At 38.6% G+C, this 20,000-nt stretch overlaps 2 protein-coding genes across 2 annotated transcripts in view; one reads left to right on the top strand and one right to left on the bottom strand.

Annotated features, from left to right (window-relative positions):
• Window positions 1–13,020, top strand: part of LOC113826237 (glycerophosphocholine cholinephosphodiesterase ENPP6) — a 90,169-nt gene extending 77,149 nt beyond the window's left edge. Inside the window, exons 2-10 of the mRNA XM_070144244.1 lie at window positions 1,240–1,369; window positions 2,581–2,726; window positions 6,281–6,461; window positions 6,952–7,093; window positions 7,520–7,657; window positions 7,860–8,021; window positions 8,423–8,555; window positions 9,476–9,610; window positions 10,546–13,020. Of these exons, the coding sequence (XP_070000345.1) occupies window positions 1,254–1,369; window positions 2,581–2,726; window positions 6,281–6,461; window positions 6,952–7,093; window positions 7,520–7,657; window positions 7,860–8,021; window positions 8,423–8,555; window positions 9,476–9,610; window positions 10,546–10,784 (1,392 nt within the window). The 5' untranslated portion in view covers window positions 1,240–1,253 and the 3' untranslated portion in view covers window positions 10,785–13,020. The remainder of the gene's footprint in view (window positions 1–1,239; window positions 1,370–2,580; window positions 2,727–6,280; window positions 6,462–6,951; window positions 7,094–7,519; window positions 7,658–7,859; window positions 8,022–8,422; window positions 8,556–9,475; window positions 9,611–10,545) is intronic.
• A 2,484-nt stretch (window positions 13,021–15,504) lies between these two features.
• Window positions 15,505–20,000, bottom strand: part of LOC113826238 (alpha-tocopherol transfer protein-like) — a 34,938-nt gene continuing 30,442 nt past the window's right edge. Inside the window, exon 9 of the mRNA XM_070144874.1 lies at window positions 15,505–19,265. Within this exon, the coding sequence (XP_070000975.1) occupies window positions 19,144–19,265 (122 nt within the window). The 3' untranslated portion in view covers window positions 15,505–19,143. The remainder of the gene's footprint in view (window positions 19,266–20,000) is intronic.

The following is a 20,000-nucleotide window of genomic DNA, read 5'->3' on the forward strand; positions in this document are numbered from 1 at the left end:
TCTTTCTCTCTCTCTCTCTCTCTCTCTCTCTCTCTCTCTCTCTCTCTCTCTCTCTCTCTCTCTCTCTCTCTCTCTCTCTCCCCTCTCCCTCTCCCTCTCCTCTCCCTCTCCCTCTCCCTCTCCCTCTCTCTCTCTCTCTCTCTCTCTCTCCCTCTCTCTCTCTCTCTCTCTCTCTCTCTCTCTCTCTCTCTCTCTCTCTCTCTCTCTCTCTCTCTCTCTCTCTCTCTCCCTCTCCCTCTCCCTCTCCCTCTCCTCTCCCCCTCCCTCTTCCTCTCCCTCCCCCTTTCTCTCTTTCTCTCTCTTCCTCTCCCTCTCTCTCTCTTCCTCTCCCTCTCCTTCTCTCCCTCCCTCCCCCTCTCTCTCTCCCTCTCCCTCCCTCCCTCTCCCTCTCCCTCTCCCTCTCCCTCTCCCTCTCCCTCTACTTCTCTCTCTCTCTCCCTCCCTCCCTCCCTCCCTCCCTCCCTCCCTCCCTCTCTCCTCCTCCTTATTCTTCCTCACCACCACCTTCGATCTTCCATCAACATACCAGGAGGCATTCTTGGGCCTGAGATGCTGTATATAAAATGCCATAAAGCTAAAGGCATGGATTCCAGCTGGCCTTATTACCACGAGATTCCGAAGGTCGAAATCTTAATCCATTTTGGCGGATGAATAAAATTAAGAGTTATAATCATAAGCGTAGTAAAGAGGATGAATAATTAAAGTTTCGAGTTATAATCATAGGCGTAGGAAAAGGGGGGGGGGGTAGAGAGACTGCCCCCCCCCCCTCCTCAACTATCAGTTCCTTAGCTACCTTGTCGTTGAGAACACTAACCTCTGCAACCGGTATTCAGAATGAAATAACCATTTTGACAAGTATGGTTTAAATAAAAATGTCGGAGATTTTGGTGCAGAAAATAATGCCTTAGTGCAGAAATTAATGCTAAGTTCAGATATTAATTATTGCCTTGGCGGAGGTATGCGTTCTCTGAGCGCTTCTAATTGTTATCATTATTAGTCATATTATTATTATTATTATTATTATTATTAATGCCTTAACCATTTTGTCATTGTCATCACCATTATTATTATCATTATTAAAATCACTTGTTAATATCATTATTATTATCAATATCATAAATATTATCATTTTCATTTCATTTACATGAATATTGTATTTCATTAGTAACCCTATTGTCTTGGCGGAGGTATGTGCTCTTATTCCTCCTAGTTTATTTACGTTTTCTCATTTTTTTTCAGTAATTACAGCAATAATGGAATTCCCACGCCCATTCCTCCTCTTCCTGGCCGTCCTAGCCTTCGCGGGCGTGGGCGGGCGTGCCTCGGCGACCGAAGATGATCCCGCTTTGATTCTGATTCTCCTGGATGGGTGAGTGCGTGTGTGATGATGATGATTATGCAATTCGTTATAGTCATCATTATTGTTATTAGTATAGTTATTTCTAGTATTACTATTGTTCTAGTTACTTTTATAGTCGTCATTATAGTTTTTGTTAGTTATTTTTAATATTATTGTTATTGTCATAGTTGTTTTTATTATTATTATTATTATTATTATTATTATTATTATTATTATTATAGTTATATTTAGTATTGTTGTTGCTGTTATTGTTGATTTTAGTATTGTTGTCATCATAGTTGTTTTATCATTATTATAGTTATTTATAGTATTATATCTATGTTATAGTATAATTTTTATTATAATAGTTATTTTAGTATTATTGTTATTATTATAGTTTTTTTTGTATTATTGCTATTATTATAGTTGTTGTTTTATTTATTATTAGCAGAACGTTTTCGTTTCCAATTTTTTTCCTGTCGTCACCCCCCCCCCCAATCCACTGCTCGTTGTCGTGGAAAGGGGGGGGGGTAGGAGACGGAGACTGAGGCCCAAGGCAAGTGGTCACCCCTACCTTGGACCTCAACCCTTGCACAATTAATTTTGCATGGTCCTTTCTTCTCGCTCTTACCTTTTCCTTCTCTTCACCCCCTTCTTCTGTTCTCAAGGTGTGAGGCCGTGCTGACAGGGTGAAAGGCTGGCTTTGTGTCAGTCCCGAACGGCCTACATATTCTGTTTGCTCTTCCCTCTTTGCCCTTTTCACCACCGTGCTAACCTACAGCGCTCTACAGCCTTTGCTAGCTGACACATTTTGTTCTGAACGTTAAGTCTTTTTCACCCTTTTCGCCACAATATCTTATCATAGAGGTGTATTCCCTTTCCTTAAGGTGCTGTCACACTAGCACTTTTTCCGTCATTTTTTTAACAATTTTGTCCATTTTTCAGCGAATTGTCGATTTTCCAGTCAGACGATAATGATTGTTTCCGTCTGAAAACCTTTCCGTCAACTTTTTCAGCCAAGCCTAGTCAAATCAAGAGTTATATTCGAAAATGTTTGTATTTATGTTAAATAAAATTGTCAAAAAATTGACGGAAAAAGTGCTAGTGTGACAGCAGCTTTACGCTTCGCCAACAACCGTTATATTTTGAATACTATCGCTATATTCTGAATACGCCTCTAATGACCTCGGACTTTAACGCGACAGAATTTGTTAAATAAATTAGTAAATTCTCTGACTCAGATTTCGCTGGGATTACCTCGACATCCACGAGAACGCCGATGGTTTTCCAGGATTCGACCGGTTCGTGGAAGACGGCGTTCGTGCAAGACATCTGAATCCGGTCTTTCCTACGGACTCCTATCCGAACTGGAGGACGATTGTCACAGGTGAGAGTGTTGGTTCTGGTTGAGGTGAAGTGGAAGGCTGTTGTGAGGTGCAGTGTTAGGATACGTACTGTGGGGTGAAGTGTACGGATGGGGAAACTACAGAAGTTTATGGATGCGTACTGTGAAGTGAAAAGAAAGGATGCATATGTGAAGTGTAGAGGTGTAGACATGTGTAACTACGATGTGAAGTGTAGTTATGCTTACTGTGAGGTGAAGTGTGGGGCTTACGTACCATAAAGTGAAAGGATGAGATGCGTACTGTGAGGTGAAGTGTAGGGAAACGTACTATGAAGTGAAATGAAAGGCGTCAAGGGTAGGGAAGTGCAGTGATACGTAACTATGGTGTGAAGTGTAGGGATAGGTCTCATGATGTGAACTGAAGGATGTCAAATATAGGGAAGTATAGGGATAGGTTCAACGATGTCACGTAATGGATAGGTTCTGTGATGTCAAGTGCAAGGATAGATGAAAATTGTGATATAAGGATAGGCCTACGTGGTAAAATGTGGCCTACGTGGTATAATGTGATGCGATACATACTGTGACGTGAAATGGTGTGAAGTGAATGGATATGTATTGAAGAAGTCATGTACTCATAGTCTTATAGAGAGACAGTTACGTATGATCACTAATAAATAGGTAATACATATCTATATATAGCGCTCTCTCTCTCTCTCTCTCTCTCTCTCTCTCTCTCTCTCTCTCTCTCTCTCTTTCTCTCTCTCTCTCTCTCTCTCTCTCTCTCTCTCTCTCTCTCTCTCTCTCTCTCTCTCTCTCTCTCTCTCTCTCTCTCTCTCTCTCTCTCTCTCTCTCTCTCTCTCTCACACACACACACACACACACACACACACACACACACACACACACACACACACACACACACACACACACACACACACACACACACACACACACACACACACATATCCTCTCTCCCCCTCTCTCTCTCTCTCTCGCTCTTTCGTTCCCTCCCTCTCCCCCTCTCCATCCTACTTTCTCCCTTTCTCCCACCTTGCTGTTTACAGTAAAAAAGTAATTCACGATATAAGCGCAAAGATCGATGCATCATAATATTTAATTTCTGTTCGATTAGATTAATCAATATTATGACTTTTTCTCTTCGTTATCTTGATAAAATTAGCATATCTATGGCCACGCAGGCAGGTGTTTAACTCATTAATCCATCTTGGTTATTAACACGACTGATGTTCAGAATTAATAACCTACAGTTTTTGTAGTTCGTTTTTGTTGGTTTGTCTCCGTAATGCGGTGTGACTACCTTTGCAATATGCATCGTCCAAATCTCGTGTGTATGTGTGTATCTATCTGTCAACCTCTGTTTATGTATCTGTCTATCAGTCATTCTCTCTTTGTGCACTATATATTCATCAGTTTACACTCTGGCAGCAGGTTTGAATGAATGTTACTTTTAACAAGTCAGATCGCTTTTATCAAACCAGAGACATTGCAAGAAGGAAAATAATTTATCTATAATTTCTATGTAGCGACACGATTTATCGCATAACATTTATAAAATCCACAAGACATAAGTAATAAAGATATATATAAGATAAAGCAAGAATGAGTTGACACAGTTCCTATTAAGAATTCACACGTTTGAACAAAAAATTATTAATTAATTAATCTTCCTATGCATGCCCTATATCTATCTATCTATATATATCCTTCCTCTCATCCTCTCATATCCCTCTCTCCTCTCTCCTTGTATATTAACAAAATTGCTAATCGGAATCAATAACCTAGATTTTTGGTAATTTTTTTTTGTATTTGGAATTTCATTTTTAACTAGTTTAACATTACAATATGTCTAGTCAACAACTAGTCTCTCTCTCTTTCTCTCTCTCTCTCTCTCTCTCTCTCTCTCTCTCTCTCTCTCTCTCTCTCTCTCTCTCTCTCTCTCTCTCTCTCTCTCTCTCTCTCTCTCTCACACACACACACACACACACACACACACACACACATACATAAAAGTATGTTGATTTTATAAACGATACGTATGAATATATTATAATTAAATTCAAGGATTATGAAATGCAGAGCCGACAAACAAGCTTAGATTTAGAATTCTATAGACCGATTCGGTGTGACGTCACGAGTCGGAGTCACCATTTTACTTGGTGACAACAAACCCGTCGCTCGCGGATACCTCGCTATCAGCGCGAGCGAAAATGGCGTATGAATACTTTGATTCTTCAAAAACCGAAGCGAAAAAGCGGTATAAAGCAAAACTAGAAGTTGTGCGGCTAAAAGAGTGTCCACACCGTCTGCCTGCCGAAATTTGGATCGACAATCCTTCGAAATGGCCTAATACTGAATATCCCGACATCTACGATTATTTCACCAACACAACGTAATAATAATGATTTTATGATGACGTAATTTACAACAGCAATCTATGTCTTTTAGCTTTATAAATTCAGTGCCATTTCTTATCATCACCTCTTCCCATTCACTAGGCATTTATACAAAGGAGACAATGAAGTCAAGTAAAGGCCAACAAGCGCTCAACGTATTTTTCTCTTTTCTCACTAATTTGACCTTACGAGATAGGCCTCTTCGGTTGTTTCCTCTGCTGGACTAAATAACATTTCAGACACAAAGGCAACAGGCAACTGTATGTCTGCTTTTTCATCTATTGGACAGTGCTTGGAGACACTTGGGATAAAGTCTGGGTGAGTTGGATCCGGGAGTGGTTTGCGCGTAAATTAGAATTATGCTTAATCAATTTATTACAAAAAGAGTAAATTTGCTGTTGTGCTTTCTGGAGTATATGACTGCTGCCAAAACCTAAAGCGATAATGTTAACCTTGTTTGGCCTTGGCAGGTAGTGTAGATAGATGGAGTTTGAAAGTGATTATCTGTCTCTGGAATTTGGAAAAGTGTAAAATATTAATATGTATATTAATAGAATGTTCTGAGTAGATGTAAACATACTCCACCAGGCGCCCAAGCATTCCCATCAGCGTTCATCCGTTTCATGGCCTGTACCCATCGGTTCCATTTCTCAGATTTCTTTCCGCGATCGGAGAAATTATGAAACGTTAAACCTTTCTTTCCCATCATGTGGTTCGAACAACCAACGGCAACACAGCTCCTCGGCATTTTCACTCAAAGAAACTAAATCCTCGGAAAATTTCAGCTCAGTGAGTTTTCGAACGAACGAGGGTTTGTTTTCACCAAGTGCTCTTTGCTAGGGGCGGTTGCTAGGCGTTACCGAGTCGGTCTATTTCCAAGTATCTCTGACGTCATAGAATTTCACTGCAGTGGGAAAAATCAGACACTATCCTTATTAAATTTGTTCCACGTGCATTTGTCTGTTTATACTGTAAAGAAATTTAACCTCAACACCCTTCTCTCTTTCCTTCTTTACCCATACTCATACCCCTATCCCCTACCCTTACTCATACTCATACCCCTATTCCCTACCCATATCCACACTCATACCCCTATCCCCTACCAAAACCATCCGCACCCTTCTCTCCTCTACCCATACCCTTCTCTCCTTATCTACCCATACCCATGCCCTCCGCCAGGACTTTACCCAGAAAGCCACGGCATCGTTGGCAACCACATCTTCGACAACGAGAGAAACGCAACCTTCTCCCTGAGCGACCTGGAGTCAACTAAAGACCCGCTGTGGTGGCAAGACGCGGAGCCCCTCTGGATCACCGCGACCAAAGCCAAGATGGACACCGCGCTCTTCCTCTGGTCGAGGTGGGTGGCGACGAGAAAAGTTTTTTTTTTATTCTTTTTTGATTGGATGGGTTAATTGCTAGGTTGGTTGTTTGGTTGTTTTGGGAAGTTCTTCGTTTGGTAGCTTGAGAAGTTCTTTGTTTGCTACCTTGATAAGTTGGTAGTTTGGGAAAATTAGTTGTTTGGTGATTTGCTAGTTTGGTAATTTGACCATTTGGTAATTCGGTTGTTTAGTAATTTGCTAGTTTGACTGATTGGTAATTTGGCTGTATGGAAATATGATAGTTTGGTAGTTTGGTAGCTTGGCAATTTGGTAGTTTGGCAATTATGTAGCTTGGCAGTTTGGTAGTTTAGTAATTCAATAGTTTGACAGCTTGGTAATTTGGTAACTTGGTAGCTTAGTGATTTGGTGATATGGCAAGTTGGTAGTTTGGTAGAATTATTCCTTCCCCATATACCATATTGATTCACTATGATGTGTACCTATATTTATTTTTACATTTTCCAACAGCTGTGATGTTCCTTGGGAGGGGAACGTGTCGCCAAAGTACTGCACTCCGTATGAAACCGTTCCAGACGCGCTTCAGGTTTTGCTGAACAACCTCAACCAGGGCGTCGACAGGATCCACCAGGAGGGATACAAGCTTATTATGGTTGGCGGGGGACTTTTTTGCTGATGTTAGGGTTATCATTACGGTCGTTAGTTTTTTTCGGCTGTGGTGAACCTTTTATTAATTTATTTTGATTGTTGTATCCATTGATTTATTGATGTTAGTGTCATTTACATCACTATTATCATTATCATGGCTATTGATGATACCGCCATTATCATTATTAAAGACTGAATCATCACTGTCGTTATTTTAAATGGCGATATTCCCTTACAATTGTTATCATGTTACAGTCATTCTTGTTGTAATTACCATCATTACTGCCATCTTTATCATTCTCATCATTGCCAAAGTCATTATTCTACTTATACATGCTTATAATATATATATATATATATATATATATATATATATATATATATATATATATATATATATATATATATTTATACTCAACCTTCCTCTCAGGTCTACGTGGAACTGATCGACATGGCTGGGCATCGCTACGGCCCGGAGTCCAGCGAGGTCGAAGAAGCAGTCAAGGCTGTCGACTCCGCCCTAGATAGCCTGTGGGAGGACTTGGCTGTCAGAGACATGCTTAATACGGTGGGTAGGGGCGCATGAAGGAAGTATGTGAGAAAGAGAGAAGAGAGAGAACGAAATAAGGTATCATACCGTCTCTCCGTCGACCTACCCATATAAATAACAAAGATTGCACAAATAGACGAACGGAAAATAATTTTTAAAAACGCACACAAACCAGTAAACTCCGCATCAACGTCGACTCCATTCCCCTCGCCCTCCACAGACGAACGTGGTGGTAGTGAGTGACCACGGCATGACGAAGGCCTCCCAAGATGACCTGACCTGGCTGGACATCGCGCCATGTCTCAACGGTTCGAAAATCGCGAAGACCGTGGGCCATGTGGGTTATATCAACATTCTTCCTGTGAAGGGATACACGGATCAGGTATTGCATCATCGTACGAGATGTATGAGAGAAAAAAGTTATTGTTTTATATGATTGAAGACGTGTACTTGCTTTATTTTTTTTATTTTTGCTAGGCACTGATATGCACACCATCAGACGGGTTACGTACATTGCCAATGAATATATAATACACGCTTTAATATCCAGGAAAATGCATTAGGTAAGTAAAAAAAATCACTTATTGCTTTGTTCTATAAAAGACACGTACTTCCTTCGTATATATTTAGCAGCCACTGATATATACACTATCGCACGATTACGCACATATAAACAATTAACCCATGTCCGTAAACACAAGTACTCTATACATCAGCCACACACAATTCTCAAACTCTCGCATAAAGGAGGAGTTAAAGGCTTAACAAAAACGTCTTCTGAAGGTGGAGGAGGCGCTGCAGAACTGCCCGGGCGTGTCTGAGAACGTCGAGGTGGTGAGGAAGGAGAACATGCAGGAGCGCTACCACTACAAGGACCACAGACTCATCCACGACCTCACCGTTATGCCTAAGCCAGGTACATTGATACACCTAGGCGTTTAGTCCCATGCTTGTACAATGAGGGAATGGAGAAAGGAGGAGAGGAAGAGGGGGAGGCAGGAAGAGTGGGATAGAGAGAGGTGGAGACAGACAAATGCAGAGAGAACTTAGTGGTCTGTCATACAACAAAGATGATAAAGTTGCGAAGGGGGGGGGGGTGAATTGAAATTGATTCTAGAACACACGCGCCATTTTACCGACGAAATGACATTCATTTCAGACCACGCCATAAAAACACAAATGAAAATTAAGCTGACATTCTGCCCAACAACCGTTCTGACCCGTCAGCGAATTCTAATATCTCAGCCCCAGTGTCAGACGAGTTTTCACTTTCACGAAAACTGTAAGGTGAATCCGTAAAAAAATGGGACACTGACTCAAACCAATACGGTCTAACTCTTCCGTTTCAAACCCAATTAGACAGACGGGAGGGTAAATGTAATCTGAAAGCGAAAAATAGGGAGGTTAAAAAAAATACGAACAATTTCACTTTTTTATTTGTATAGAAGCCACAACATCGTTACCAAACGTGATGAATTGGTTAAATATTTTAAGGTTATTAATTTACCAGTAAAATTGAAAGAGGAAAGATATATATTCCCTAGATAGATACAGCCTTACAAACCTTGAATTGTGTTCAACGCGGCAAATTTATAAAAGGTATGAATGAGAATGACTATCTTCACAGTGCAAGAGATATATTTGACCGGTTTCGATAAAATCTTCGCCAAAATTACAAGATAGAAGCAAAACCAATCAAATACACCTTGCACTGCGAAGATATTCAGCATCACATACCCTTTTTCCTCCACTTCCAAACCCCCTTTCTTTAGATCCACCGAATCGTCCCTTTCGCCAACTAATTCTTATCAACCATTACCCCCTCGACTCCTGAAGGTTACTCCCTCAAGAGCCCCGGAACCTACTACTCTCTGCCGGAGCAAGAATCCGACAACATAGGACGCCACGGCTTCGACAACACCGCCGACCAGCTGCCAGACATGAGGGGCATCCTCTTCGCCGTCGGGCCGTGTGAGTCAGCGGGGGGGGGGGGGGTCGGTTCTATGAAGGGCTGGACGCATTTTCTTGTTTTCCTTCGTTTTTTCTTCTCTTTTTCTTTCCTTTTAATTCATTTCACTTCTTTTATCTTCTTATTTCATTTATTTTCTTTTCTTTCTTTTTCGTTTCAATTAATTTCTTTTCCTTTCCTTTTTTACAAATTGACTGGGGAAATTTTCAACTTTAATAGTAGCATTTTTTTGTGATTTGATGAAATATTTTTTTAGAGCTCGTTACTTTTTTTTAAGTAGAACTCTGATGATAGTTGAGAAAAAAAATCCAAGAAAGTTTCCGTTGAAACCATATCCACTCTGAAAAAATAATGACTATTGTAATTATCATGGATATCATTCTTCATCAGATTTGCAGTTGATAAAACTAGATTCGAACATGTAAAAATAAATAAATTCACAAAAAAGATAAAACAATTTTTCCAATCTGGTATTCAAAACCATTTTTTAATATATGAGACTGCAGTGTTGCGTGGTTCACTTAATATGGCAGAATATTAAGGCATATTATGAGTCTCAAATGCACATATTTGCAGTACCTCATCTTATATTTAATTATTGAAGTTTTATCAGTTTATACAAATAGTTGAATATACGGATGTACATCATGTATATATACACATATGGTTATCTCTCTCACACACACACACACACACACGCACACACGCACACACGCACACACACACATACACACACACACACATACACACACACATACACACACACATACACACACACATACACACACACACACACACACACACACACACACACACACACACACACACACACATACACATCCACAACACACACACACATCCGCAACACACATACATCCACAACACACACACACCACACACCTACAACCTTCTCACGCCAATCCTCTCCACGAGCCAGCCTTCACCTCGGGACACCAATCACAGCCGGTGAGCCAGGTGGACGTGTACCCTCTGCTGTGCCACGCCCTCCAGCTGCAGTGCCACCCTAACAACGGCTCCTTGGACCACGTGGCTGAATTCTTCGCCCTCAACACCCTCACCTCAAGCGCCTCCTCCGCCGTGTCTTGTCTCCTTCTTAGGGTGTTCCTCATAAGCGTGGGTCTCGGGATGTGGGTCGGCGGTGGGATATTGGGATAAGGTGGGATATAGGGATAAAGGTTGAGGATTGTAGATAAGGGTGAAGATTGGGGGTTAGGGTATGGATTGCTGATAAGGGTGGAGATTAGGGGGTAAGAATGAAGACGGGATAATTGTGAAATTTTGTGTTAAGAATGAAGATTGAGGATAAGGGTGAAAATTAGGAAGTGACGATTAGGGACAAGGGTGAAGATTATGGATAATAAGGAATATTTAAGTTGTTTAAACAAAATAAATGTGCTAGACATCAAAGATCATACAGTACTAGGGTAAAACATTGTGCCGAAAAGGGTAAGGTTAGAGGCTGAACAGTACTGAAGGGTAGTATGGTCGTAAAAAGGGTTTGGGAGGGGAGCTAACAGGGTATATTATAAGGTTTGAGTTGATAAAAAGGGTGAAAGGATTTAAAAGTTAAGGGCAATTAGATCAAATGGAGGAGATTTATGCGTCTGAGGAAGAACGACTTGTCGAAGGAACAAAGGTAGGGGATTCCGAGAGGATGGGGTGAAGATGAAGAACAAGAGCTTAGGGGCCGGATTCTCAAAAGAGCCTGAAGTTCAGGTATGCTGGAGGCCTAAACCGTCCAGCGGCGACCCAAGTTACGGCCCGTCAAAGGCGCCGTATCTCGGACTTCGCCTCGTTATGCACAAACGTTTTTTTAAGGAGCCTTATCCCTGCCTTAAGTCCGCAGCGCTGTAGATCAATTAAGGCGTCGGATCTTCGGTGGTCAATCACAGCTGCTGTTTTAGGGGGCTCTTAGGGAGTCTTGACCAATCACAAGCAGTAAATGTCAATCAGCTGATTTTGTAAACACCACGCTGTGTCCAGCCGGGAAAGGTAAATCAGTAGCAATTCGAGGAGGTCATGACGTCAGATTTTGATGACGTCACAAATGTTGCGATTCTGTTTTTGGAAAAAAGCACATAAGGTTTCTTTTGATGATGGCGGCACTCACGAACTGGCCGGATAGCCCGCTCTGCTGGCAAGAATTGTACCAAAAAGTGAATGGCCAATTTTATTGCGAAATTGGTGGTGATGATAATCTTTCACTTGAATCAATAATAAGAAATTACGAAATCACTACCACCACGAAAATCGAGCACTACACTACTGGTCGATTACTTTGGTCTTTTCAGTTTTCAAAAAGGATGGAAAATAATGATTTTATTGGTTTTATTTCCTCGTAGTGGGAGTCAAGCCATAGGCCTGTATTTTTTACTCAGCTTGAAGGGATTAAGTATACCTAATTTTATTGATACCTCCAAACACTCAGTGAATGAATGAAAGGTATTTTATTTAATGTGTAGGATACCAGGCCAACAAGACTTTATGAAGTCAAAGACGCTTGAAAAGCCATCGAAATTTTAACACTGTTGGATATTGTACGAAATGTAAACATGAACATGTGCTATTCTAAAAATAGCCCGGCCTGATATCCTACACATAAATAAAATACCTTTCATTCATTTATTGAGTGCAAGGAGGTATTAAAAAAAGTAGGTATGCGTAATCCCTTCAAGCTGAGTAAAGAATACAGGCCTATGGCTTGACTCTCACTGCGAGCAATTCCACTTGAGAATCATTCATGAATAACCATAATCGCCCACTCTCATTCACAGGGCTATTTTGATGATTGTTCATTGAAAATATAACCTTTAAACTCATTATTTTCAATCCTTTTTGAAAATTGAAAACACCAAAATGAACAGTAAACACTATGTGCTTTATCCAAAAATAGAATCGTAACTTTTTGACGTAATCAAAATCTGACGCCATGACCTCATCGAGTTGCTACTGATCTAGTCTTTCCCGTGTCCAGCTCGTGGCATGATAAAACTTTTTAACTAACATGTTACAGAATATGTAACACAGAAGAAATATGAAAGATTCCTAATCAAAGGAGTTAACTGTAATGTAGATACTTACAATATCAGTTACAATTAAAATTGGCATTATTGGAAATGTACCTCCACACCAGATTTAAAGAATCTGATCTTACCCATTGGTAGAAGTTTTCTTCTATACCATTTTTCTGTGCATATTGATAATAACGGTGTTAAGAGGGTATAAAATCCACGATTTCCAGTATCCATACGCTTACAGCGCCGAGACAAAATGACAAAAAAGTCGATGAGAGCGACGGAAAAACGGACGGATTTGTAGCGAATGACGTATGCAAGGGAAATCATATGCGCCGATTAGATTCGTGCGTGAACGTGACGTGAGCATAGACACTCAATAAAACCAATCAGATATGGAATAGATCATCACGTGACAATAGAAGCTGGGCCTAGGGGGCGGAGCCCCCTATACAACCCGAAGATGCATTAATATACTATGCTTGCTAGTATTCTACCGATATTTCTCGAAATTACCCCCCAAATTAACTGATATGCATCATGCCCTCCCCAGCTATCGGGACCGATATTGTAGTTATACTTCGTTTGCGAAGGAAATGAGTGCTAGATTCGTTCGAAATAAGGCGAAAGATATAAGAAAATTATGCTATGCCCCCCCAAAAAAAACCTTGTGGGGTTGCACTTCCATATTTACCTTAAAATCATAATAAAATCATTCCATACCAGGCGAAATGTTTACAGATATACCACCTAACCTAACTTAGCAGAAAAAAGCAAATCAGAGTTATATAGGAATATTACACTTGTTGCCTTATTCAGCAGTGCACAATTGGTTAATGTACACCCAATGGCATTATAACTGAGTAAAATACAAATTGTAATGCTGTATTGTTCTAGGGCTGAAAATGTCATTTATGCCTCGCCGTAACTCGCTCAGGCTACTCTCCCCTGTCTTAGCCGAAGACACCTTAACTCGCACCAATATGGCGGGTCCCTTGCTCTGTGCATGGGCCGTAAGGTCGCTAGCCGTAAGTTAAGGCGCCTTAAGGAGATACGGCACCTTAACGCGTTTGAGAATCCGGCCCCAGGAGTCGAGACGGGGATCCAGTGTGGGCGGGTTTAAAGGTCTTTAAAGGTGGGCTGAAATAGGGAGTTAAAGGTCAGCTGTGTCAAATCAAATGTCAGCTTGTCCGGGTTAAAGGAAATAGTGAAAATGGGAATAATATTTTTGTCGTAGAAGTGATAATTAAGTAATAGTAATGGTTTGATACACTTGGTTACAATGTACTTAGGCATTTCTGAAACACTTGGTTACAATGTACTTAGGCATTTCTGATACACTTGGTTACTATTTACTTAGGCATTACAACTTCGAAGAGATGCAAATACAGTGTTTATTTGTGTATTTTATATCACTATCATTGTTTGATTTACTTTTTTGTTAAAGTTCTGTATACACAAGTGCTTCTTGGAACAAAAAATCTTCACCAGAAATGTATTTAAGGGCATTCTCATTTCACTGATTTGGAAAAACAATCAGTGACAAACCAACAATGAAAATTTACATAAAATTAGTCAGTGAAATAAGGTTTTCATTTGATTTGCTATGTATTCCACACTTTTGTCGAAATATTCCGTCCAGTAACTTTTTCAGCATTCTGCACTGCATGCATGTGTCTGTTAAACTGCAATCGTTTCTGTTAATTCTCAGATTAGTTGAGTTAGTGATAGTGCTTACTTCTGTGATCACGTCTTGATTTGTATATGCCATTTTGGATGGTATTATCTGTGCACATGGTTTTAAAAAAATGATTTTTTTTTTTTTTGCATATTATAGAGGCATAATAGGCATGTTGCTTATGCAATAACCATTTAAGAAAACCAATCAGGTCAGAAATGACCTCCATACGTGCATATATGTGGCAATTAATAATTTATTCATTACTGACGTTTGATCATGACAAAAAAAATCTTAGAATACTATAAATCTTTACTGTGTAGTGTTTCGAAATTGTCTATTGGGTGATATATTATGTATCCAAAATATAGCTTAATAAGGAAATATTTTGTTTATTTTTTGTCCTTGGATAGATGGGTGGATGGATGGATAGATACATATTTATTTATATAGGTATTTTTTCTCTTACTCCCTCTCCCTCTCCCTCTCTCTCCCTCCCCCTCCCCCTCTCTCTCTCTCTCTCTCCCTCCCTCCCTCTCCCCTCTCACTCTCTCTCCCTCTCCCCTCTTTCTCTCTCCCCCTCTCCTCTCTCTCTCTCTCTCTCTCTCTCTCTCTCTCTCTCTCTCTCTCTCTCTCTCTCTCTCTCTCTCTCTCTCTCTCTCTCTCTCTCTCTCTCTCTCTCTCTCTCTCCCTCTCCCTCTCCCTCTCCCCCTCCCTCTCCCCTCTCCCTCTCCCTCTCCCCTCTCTCTCTCTCTCCCTCTCCCCTCTCTCTCTCTCTTCCTCCCTCATCCACCTCCCTCTCCCCTCTCTCTCTCTCTCCCTCTCTCCCTCCCCCTTCTTCCTTCCTTTCTTCCTTCTTTCTCGATAGTATTCATCCTCCCATCGGTTACAGTGTAACTCTTTGCCGAAACCTTTACCTAATTAATCGAACTATACATCAGTAAACAGTCCAAATATAACTGGAATGGAAAATGAGTTCCTCTTGCCTTAGGAACTTAATTCTGTCAAGGTATTATTTTAGTATGCAATCTCCTAGCAGATGATAGTCTTGCATATATTCATGATGAAGGCTTCCATCTATAGGTAGGTTCTGTTTCATATTAAAGATTCTTCATTCCATTGTAACAATGGATAGCTTAATCATTCTACTTCACAGGCTTTGCATGAATATGAAAAAAATATAAACTTTTTCACTATTTATTAAACATACATTAAAAAAATATCAATTCAAGATATCTTGCCATACATACAAGAAAATTGTACAATCTAAACAGAACGTACCAAAGAAAAAAGTAGTCACTAAAAAACAAATTATCAATGTATATATATATTTTATTATAAAACTAAATCTTCTACAATAACAATAAAACATATATGCACCACTATAATGTATATTTCCAATACAATCTGTAGTTACTTAACCAAAAAAAGTTATATCCTGTAAATAAATTCATACTCTTGAAGTACAAACCACTTAAAAAATAGGGAAAGTTTTGTGCAGCTGTGTAAATAGCCATTTGGGTTAAATGTGTGTGGGTAGTTGGGAGTTTCTGTGGGTATGAATGTGTAGTGTTATGTGAATATGGATGCACAGGTATGTGGGTGTGTGTGCGCCACTAAAGGGTGGGAGCAAGTATGAGTACATATGTTCTCTGTTGAATGTGTAATAATATTAAAGGAATATACTTTTATAAAAATCACTAATGGATATACGAAGTAACATTGTGCACAGGTCAATATATATTTCACAAATTTCCCTGCCTACCTTTAATGCAAGTTACCAATTCTGAGATAAGCAATTTCATAAAGCTCTACTAACTGATAAATAATACTGTTCATCAACTGATCAACACTGAGGTTTGCATCATATTTTTATATCAAATCAGTACAAAATTTACACATTTCTCACTTCACTAAACTCAAACTACAATTAGTAACTACCATAATTCTGTTTCATATAAGAGAAGGAAGAAACATTTATAATAAACTAGACGTAGGCATTTCAAGACTGTGATTTCTCATCTCTTAAAAGCTTACACTACTTGTGAAACTATATTTACAACCACATACATTTTTACAACCAATATTCCAAAATATACAACACCTGAATATTTCTCTTCATATTAGTGTTGTTAGTTTTAAATCCTCATTTCCTAAATCAACAGGATATAATAGCAAAAAATATATAAAGGAAAAGGAATCAATACCATATATGCTATGTACTGTACCTGTCTTATGAAAAGAGAAATTCACATGAAGTATAGTATTAAATCTCGCATATCACACAGTATCCTTCAGTAACTTCCTCTTACAACTTCCATAAGGCACGCTTAAACCACAAGCGTTCTTGTGTTCATTTATTTCCTTAATAAAACCTTAATTAAGCTCTCACTTTCCTTGGTGCTTTAATGGTCTCTCTCTCTCTCTCTCTTTCTCACTCACTAAGTATATATACATTACATAATAAATCCTTTGGTCCTGGAATCATGAAAATGATAGATAATCTGTGTAGTTTGTATTATAAGACCAGTTGACTTCGCCTTTCACTTTTTGTGCATGGTTCGCATGTAACGTAACTAACCTCAATAGCATAAAGGGAAATGTATAGAAAGATTATATGGTTGGGAAAAGAATGTCTTTATAGATCTATGTAAAATTCAAATTTCCTGCACAACCTTTGGCTTTATAAAATTACTAAGTACACAGGTTTATCTACGTCAGATTTTCATTCCTTATATATATAAAAAAAAAAAAAAAGTTTGTTCCATATTACTTGTCACAAGTAACTCCAATATTTACAGGAGTGCAATATTTAAGCTCTAAAGTGGGCTTCTTATATCAAACTTCATAAAAACACATGTGATAACCAATTATCTATCATAATGGATGTTTCTACCTTGAGCATAAATATCAACCTTTCCATCTTTAGTAATAAAAGCTTAATACAGTGCTGCTCAGACTAAACAAAAGTATTCCAAAAATACTTGTCATATCCAAACCCTTTAAGGAGGTAGGACATAGAATCACATTCTGTCTTTACTTGTTGGGAAAATTAGCTAGTTCCTTATCTCAGCATCTGTTCTGCAACTCCAGATATTCAACGACAGCAAGAATGCCGCCAATTAATCCTTTACAAATGAAATAGGGTAACTACTGTTCTTGGTTATGTGCATACACTGGATGACACACAGCAAAAAAAAAAATCTATATATAAAAAGTAATAATAATAAATAAAAAGGCCTAATTATCAATATTATAAATAACCTAATTAGATCAATTTGAATCTAAATAATGGTTTATCAGAATCCCAAGCAGTCTTCTTTCCAACCTGTGTGCACATGAAATTCTGAACCAAAAGACCAATCTAGAATTACCATGACCTAAACAAATTAATGAATGGAGAAAAAGGACACAGAGAAGGAAGAGGAGAGACACGGAGAAAGTATGCTAATTACTCACTTTCACTGATATTCTACTTCTCTAACTTCTGTACCAATTAATTCTAAGTACAACAGTAAAAAAAAAAAAAAAAAAAAAAAAAAACATTTGCAGCACCATTAAGTCAGTCAGGCAAATCCTCTTTAATCTCTATGATGATAATAAAACAATATAATCTGAACTTGACAGAAGATCAGACATTCCCTAAGGCAAAGTACCAGTTTTTCAAAATTATAAAATTTGCACACTCAATACCAAGCATATGGTATTCAGTGCACAGAAATATATTAGCCATCTGAATCCATTTTTTCTGCTTAACTTTTGTCAAGGAAGAGATTATTATAGATGAAATAAAATTACATAATAATACTCTCTATTAACTATTACAACTCTTTGAAAAATGAAGAAATATATCACAAGGATGTACATTTTAGCAGAAAAATAGTATCCATGAATGACCAAATGTAAAAATTGTCAACAATAATTAGCACTGATAATAAAGTCTAATGTCACAGTGTATATCTGTAATTTACATTATTTCTTGAGCTACCATTTGCACAAAGCTTTTGTCACAGGCATAAAATGTTTTCATGTTAGCCATAATAAAAACAATCTAAAATGCTTATCTGGCTGCCTCCTTAAAGGGTAAAGTATACATTGCACCACAAATATGGAGGCTTAATAACAATAAATGTCATATGCTATACCACATATCAAAACTGACTATGTACATTACTGGAGCAAGAATTGTGTGCATTACAAATTATTAATGTTATCAAATCTGATGTATTTCCTGTGATGAAGTGAAGGGATCAACATATGCACATTATAAATTGCACGTAAGTATATCTGTATATATGCATCAGTGTGTAACCAGAGACAAATATATGGCCAGCCTGCAAAAGTGACATAAACTGGAATGAGTTCTTTGTTTAATCAATTCAATACACTCATCACTAATATGTTTTGTTTTTCATGGATATCTGAAGGACCTAAATCCGTCATAAAGAGAATAAAAGGAAATATGCATTTGGTCAAAATGAATTCATAAACATTTAAATGCAAATTACTCTTAAACAATAACTAACAGGAATACTTGATATGAACCACCATCCTTCCAGTGTGAATTTTTTTCCAAACTGTATAACAGTTACAAAGGCTACTATTTTTCCCTGAGATTGTGATAGATAATAAGTTTAGTGCCAATGTATTCCATGAACAAAATAACCAGAACTCTCCCACCCAGTACACAGAAGGGATTCCAATGTCATCGGAACCTCCTTCCACATTTTTTCTATAGATATCAAAATGTTTTTGGGGTCAAATTTGCTTTTCTCAAATGATGGCACTAGGTGGACTGTCACTAGTGCAGGGCTGGCTAGCACTAGTCTATACACATTCTTCTGTAGTAACTGCCAATCAAACTCCCCATGTCTGTCACAGCTTCCATTACAGTTCCCTGACGCGCAGGTTCTTCAGACGTCTCAAAGCCATATGTAAAATGCTCTGAAAAAGAAGTACCAGTAAAATAAAATTAAGTCTATATGTAACTTTATATGCACAAATTATATTGGATCCTTCCATATTAGTTCTGTGCAAGCAACACTACATCAATATAACAACATTATTGCCACACAAAAAAAAACAAAAATATAAATAAAAATGTGAAAAACAAATGACCAAATACAAAACTAGATCTATTAAGAGGACTGCCGCGCTGAATTTTCAACAAATATTTTCAAAAATACTTGAAAATTTGAAAAAAAAAAAAAAAAACTCCTGTAATCTTGTAGGCTTTGGCAATCCCATGACATATTTCTGATAAATACGTAAAAATAAAGAACTTATGACTAAATCTCTGACCCCCTGCTTGCTGCTCCAGTTTACTTTGTCGCATCCGAGCACATATACTCGACAAATTTGTTTTATGGGAATTTTTTCAATTTATTTTGGTATTCTCTGGTAGCTATTTGGCAATTCTGTTTACTCCATCAGATGATAGCCACAACTAGAGACAAGGCGGGCAGTCACCACGAAAGAGTCAGAGGGAGAGGTTGCGCATCTCCTGTCATCCCATAGACGTACCCCTGATGCACCCTCATCACAAACTAAGGGGACACTACTAATGATAGATGTTATTCCTATAACTAATAAACATAATATGATGAGAAATACATCTCAATCACAGCTGCAGCCGTTGTTTATTCGTATGAAATGCCTCGCGAGGTACTGTAAAGTAAA

The sequence above is a fragment of the Penaeus vannamei genome, chromosome 1, assembly GCF_042767895.1.
Source record: "Penaeus vannamei isolate JL-2024 chromosome 1, ASM4276789v1, whole genome shotgun sequence".
NCBI classification, from domain to species: domain Eukaryota; kingdom Metazoa; phylum Arthropoda; class Malacostraca; order Decapoda; family Penaeidae; genus Penaeus; species Penaeus vannamei.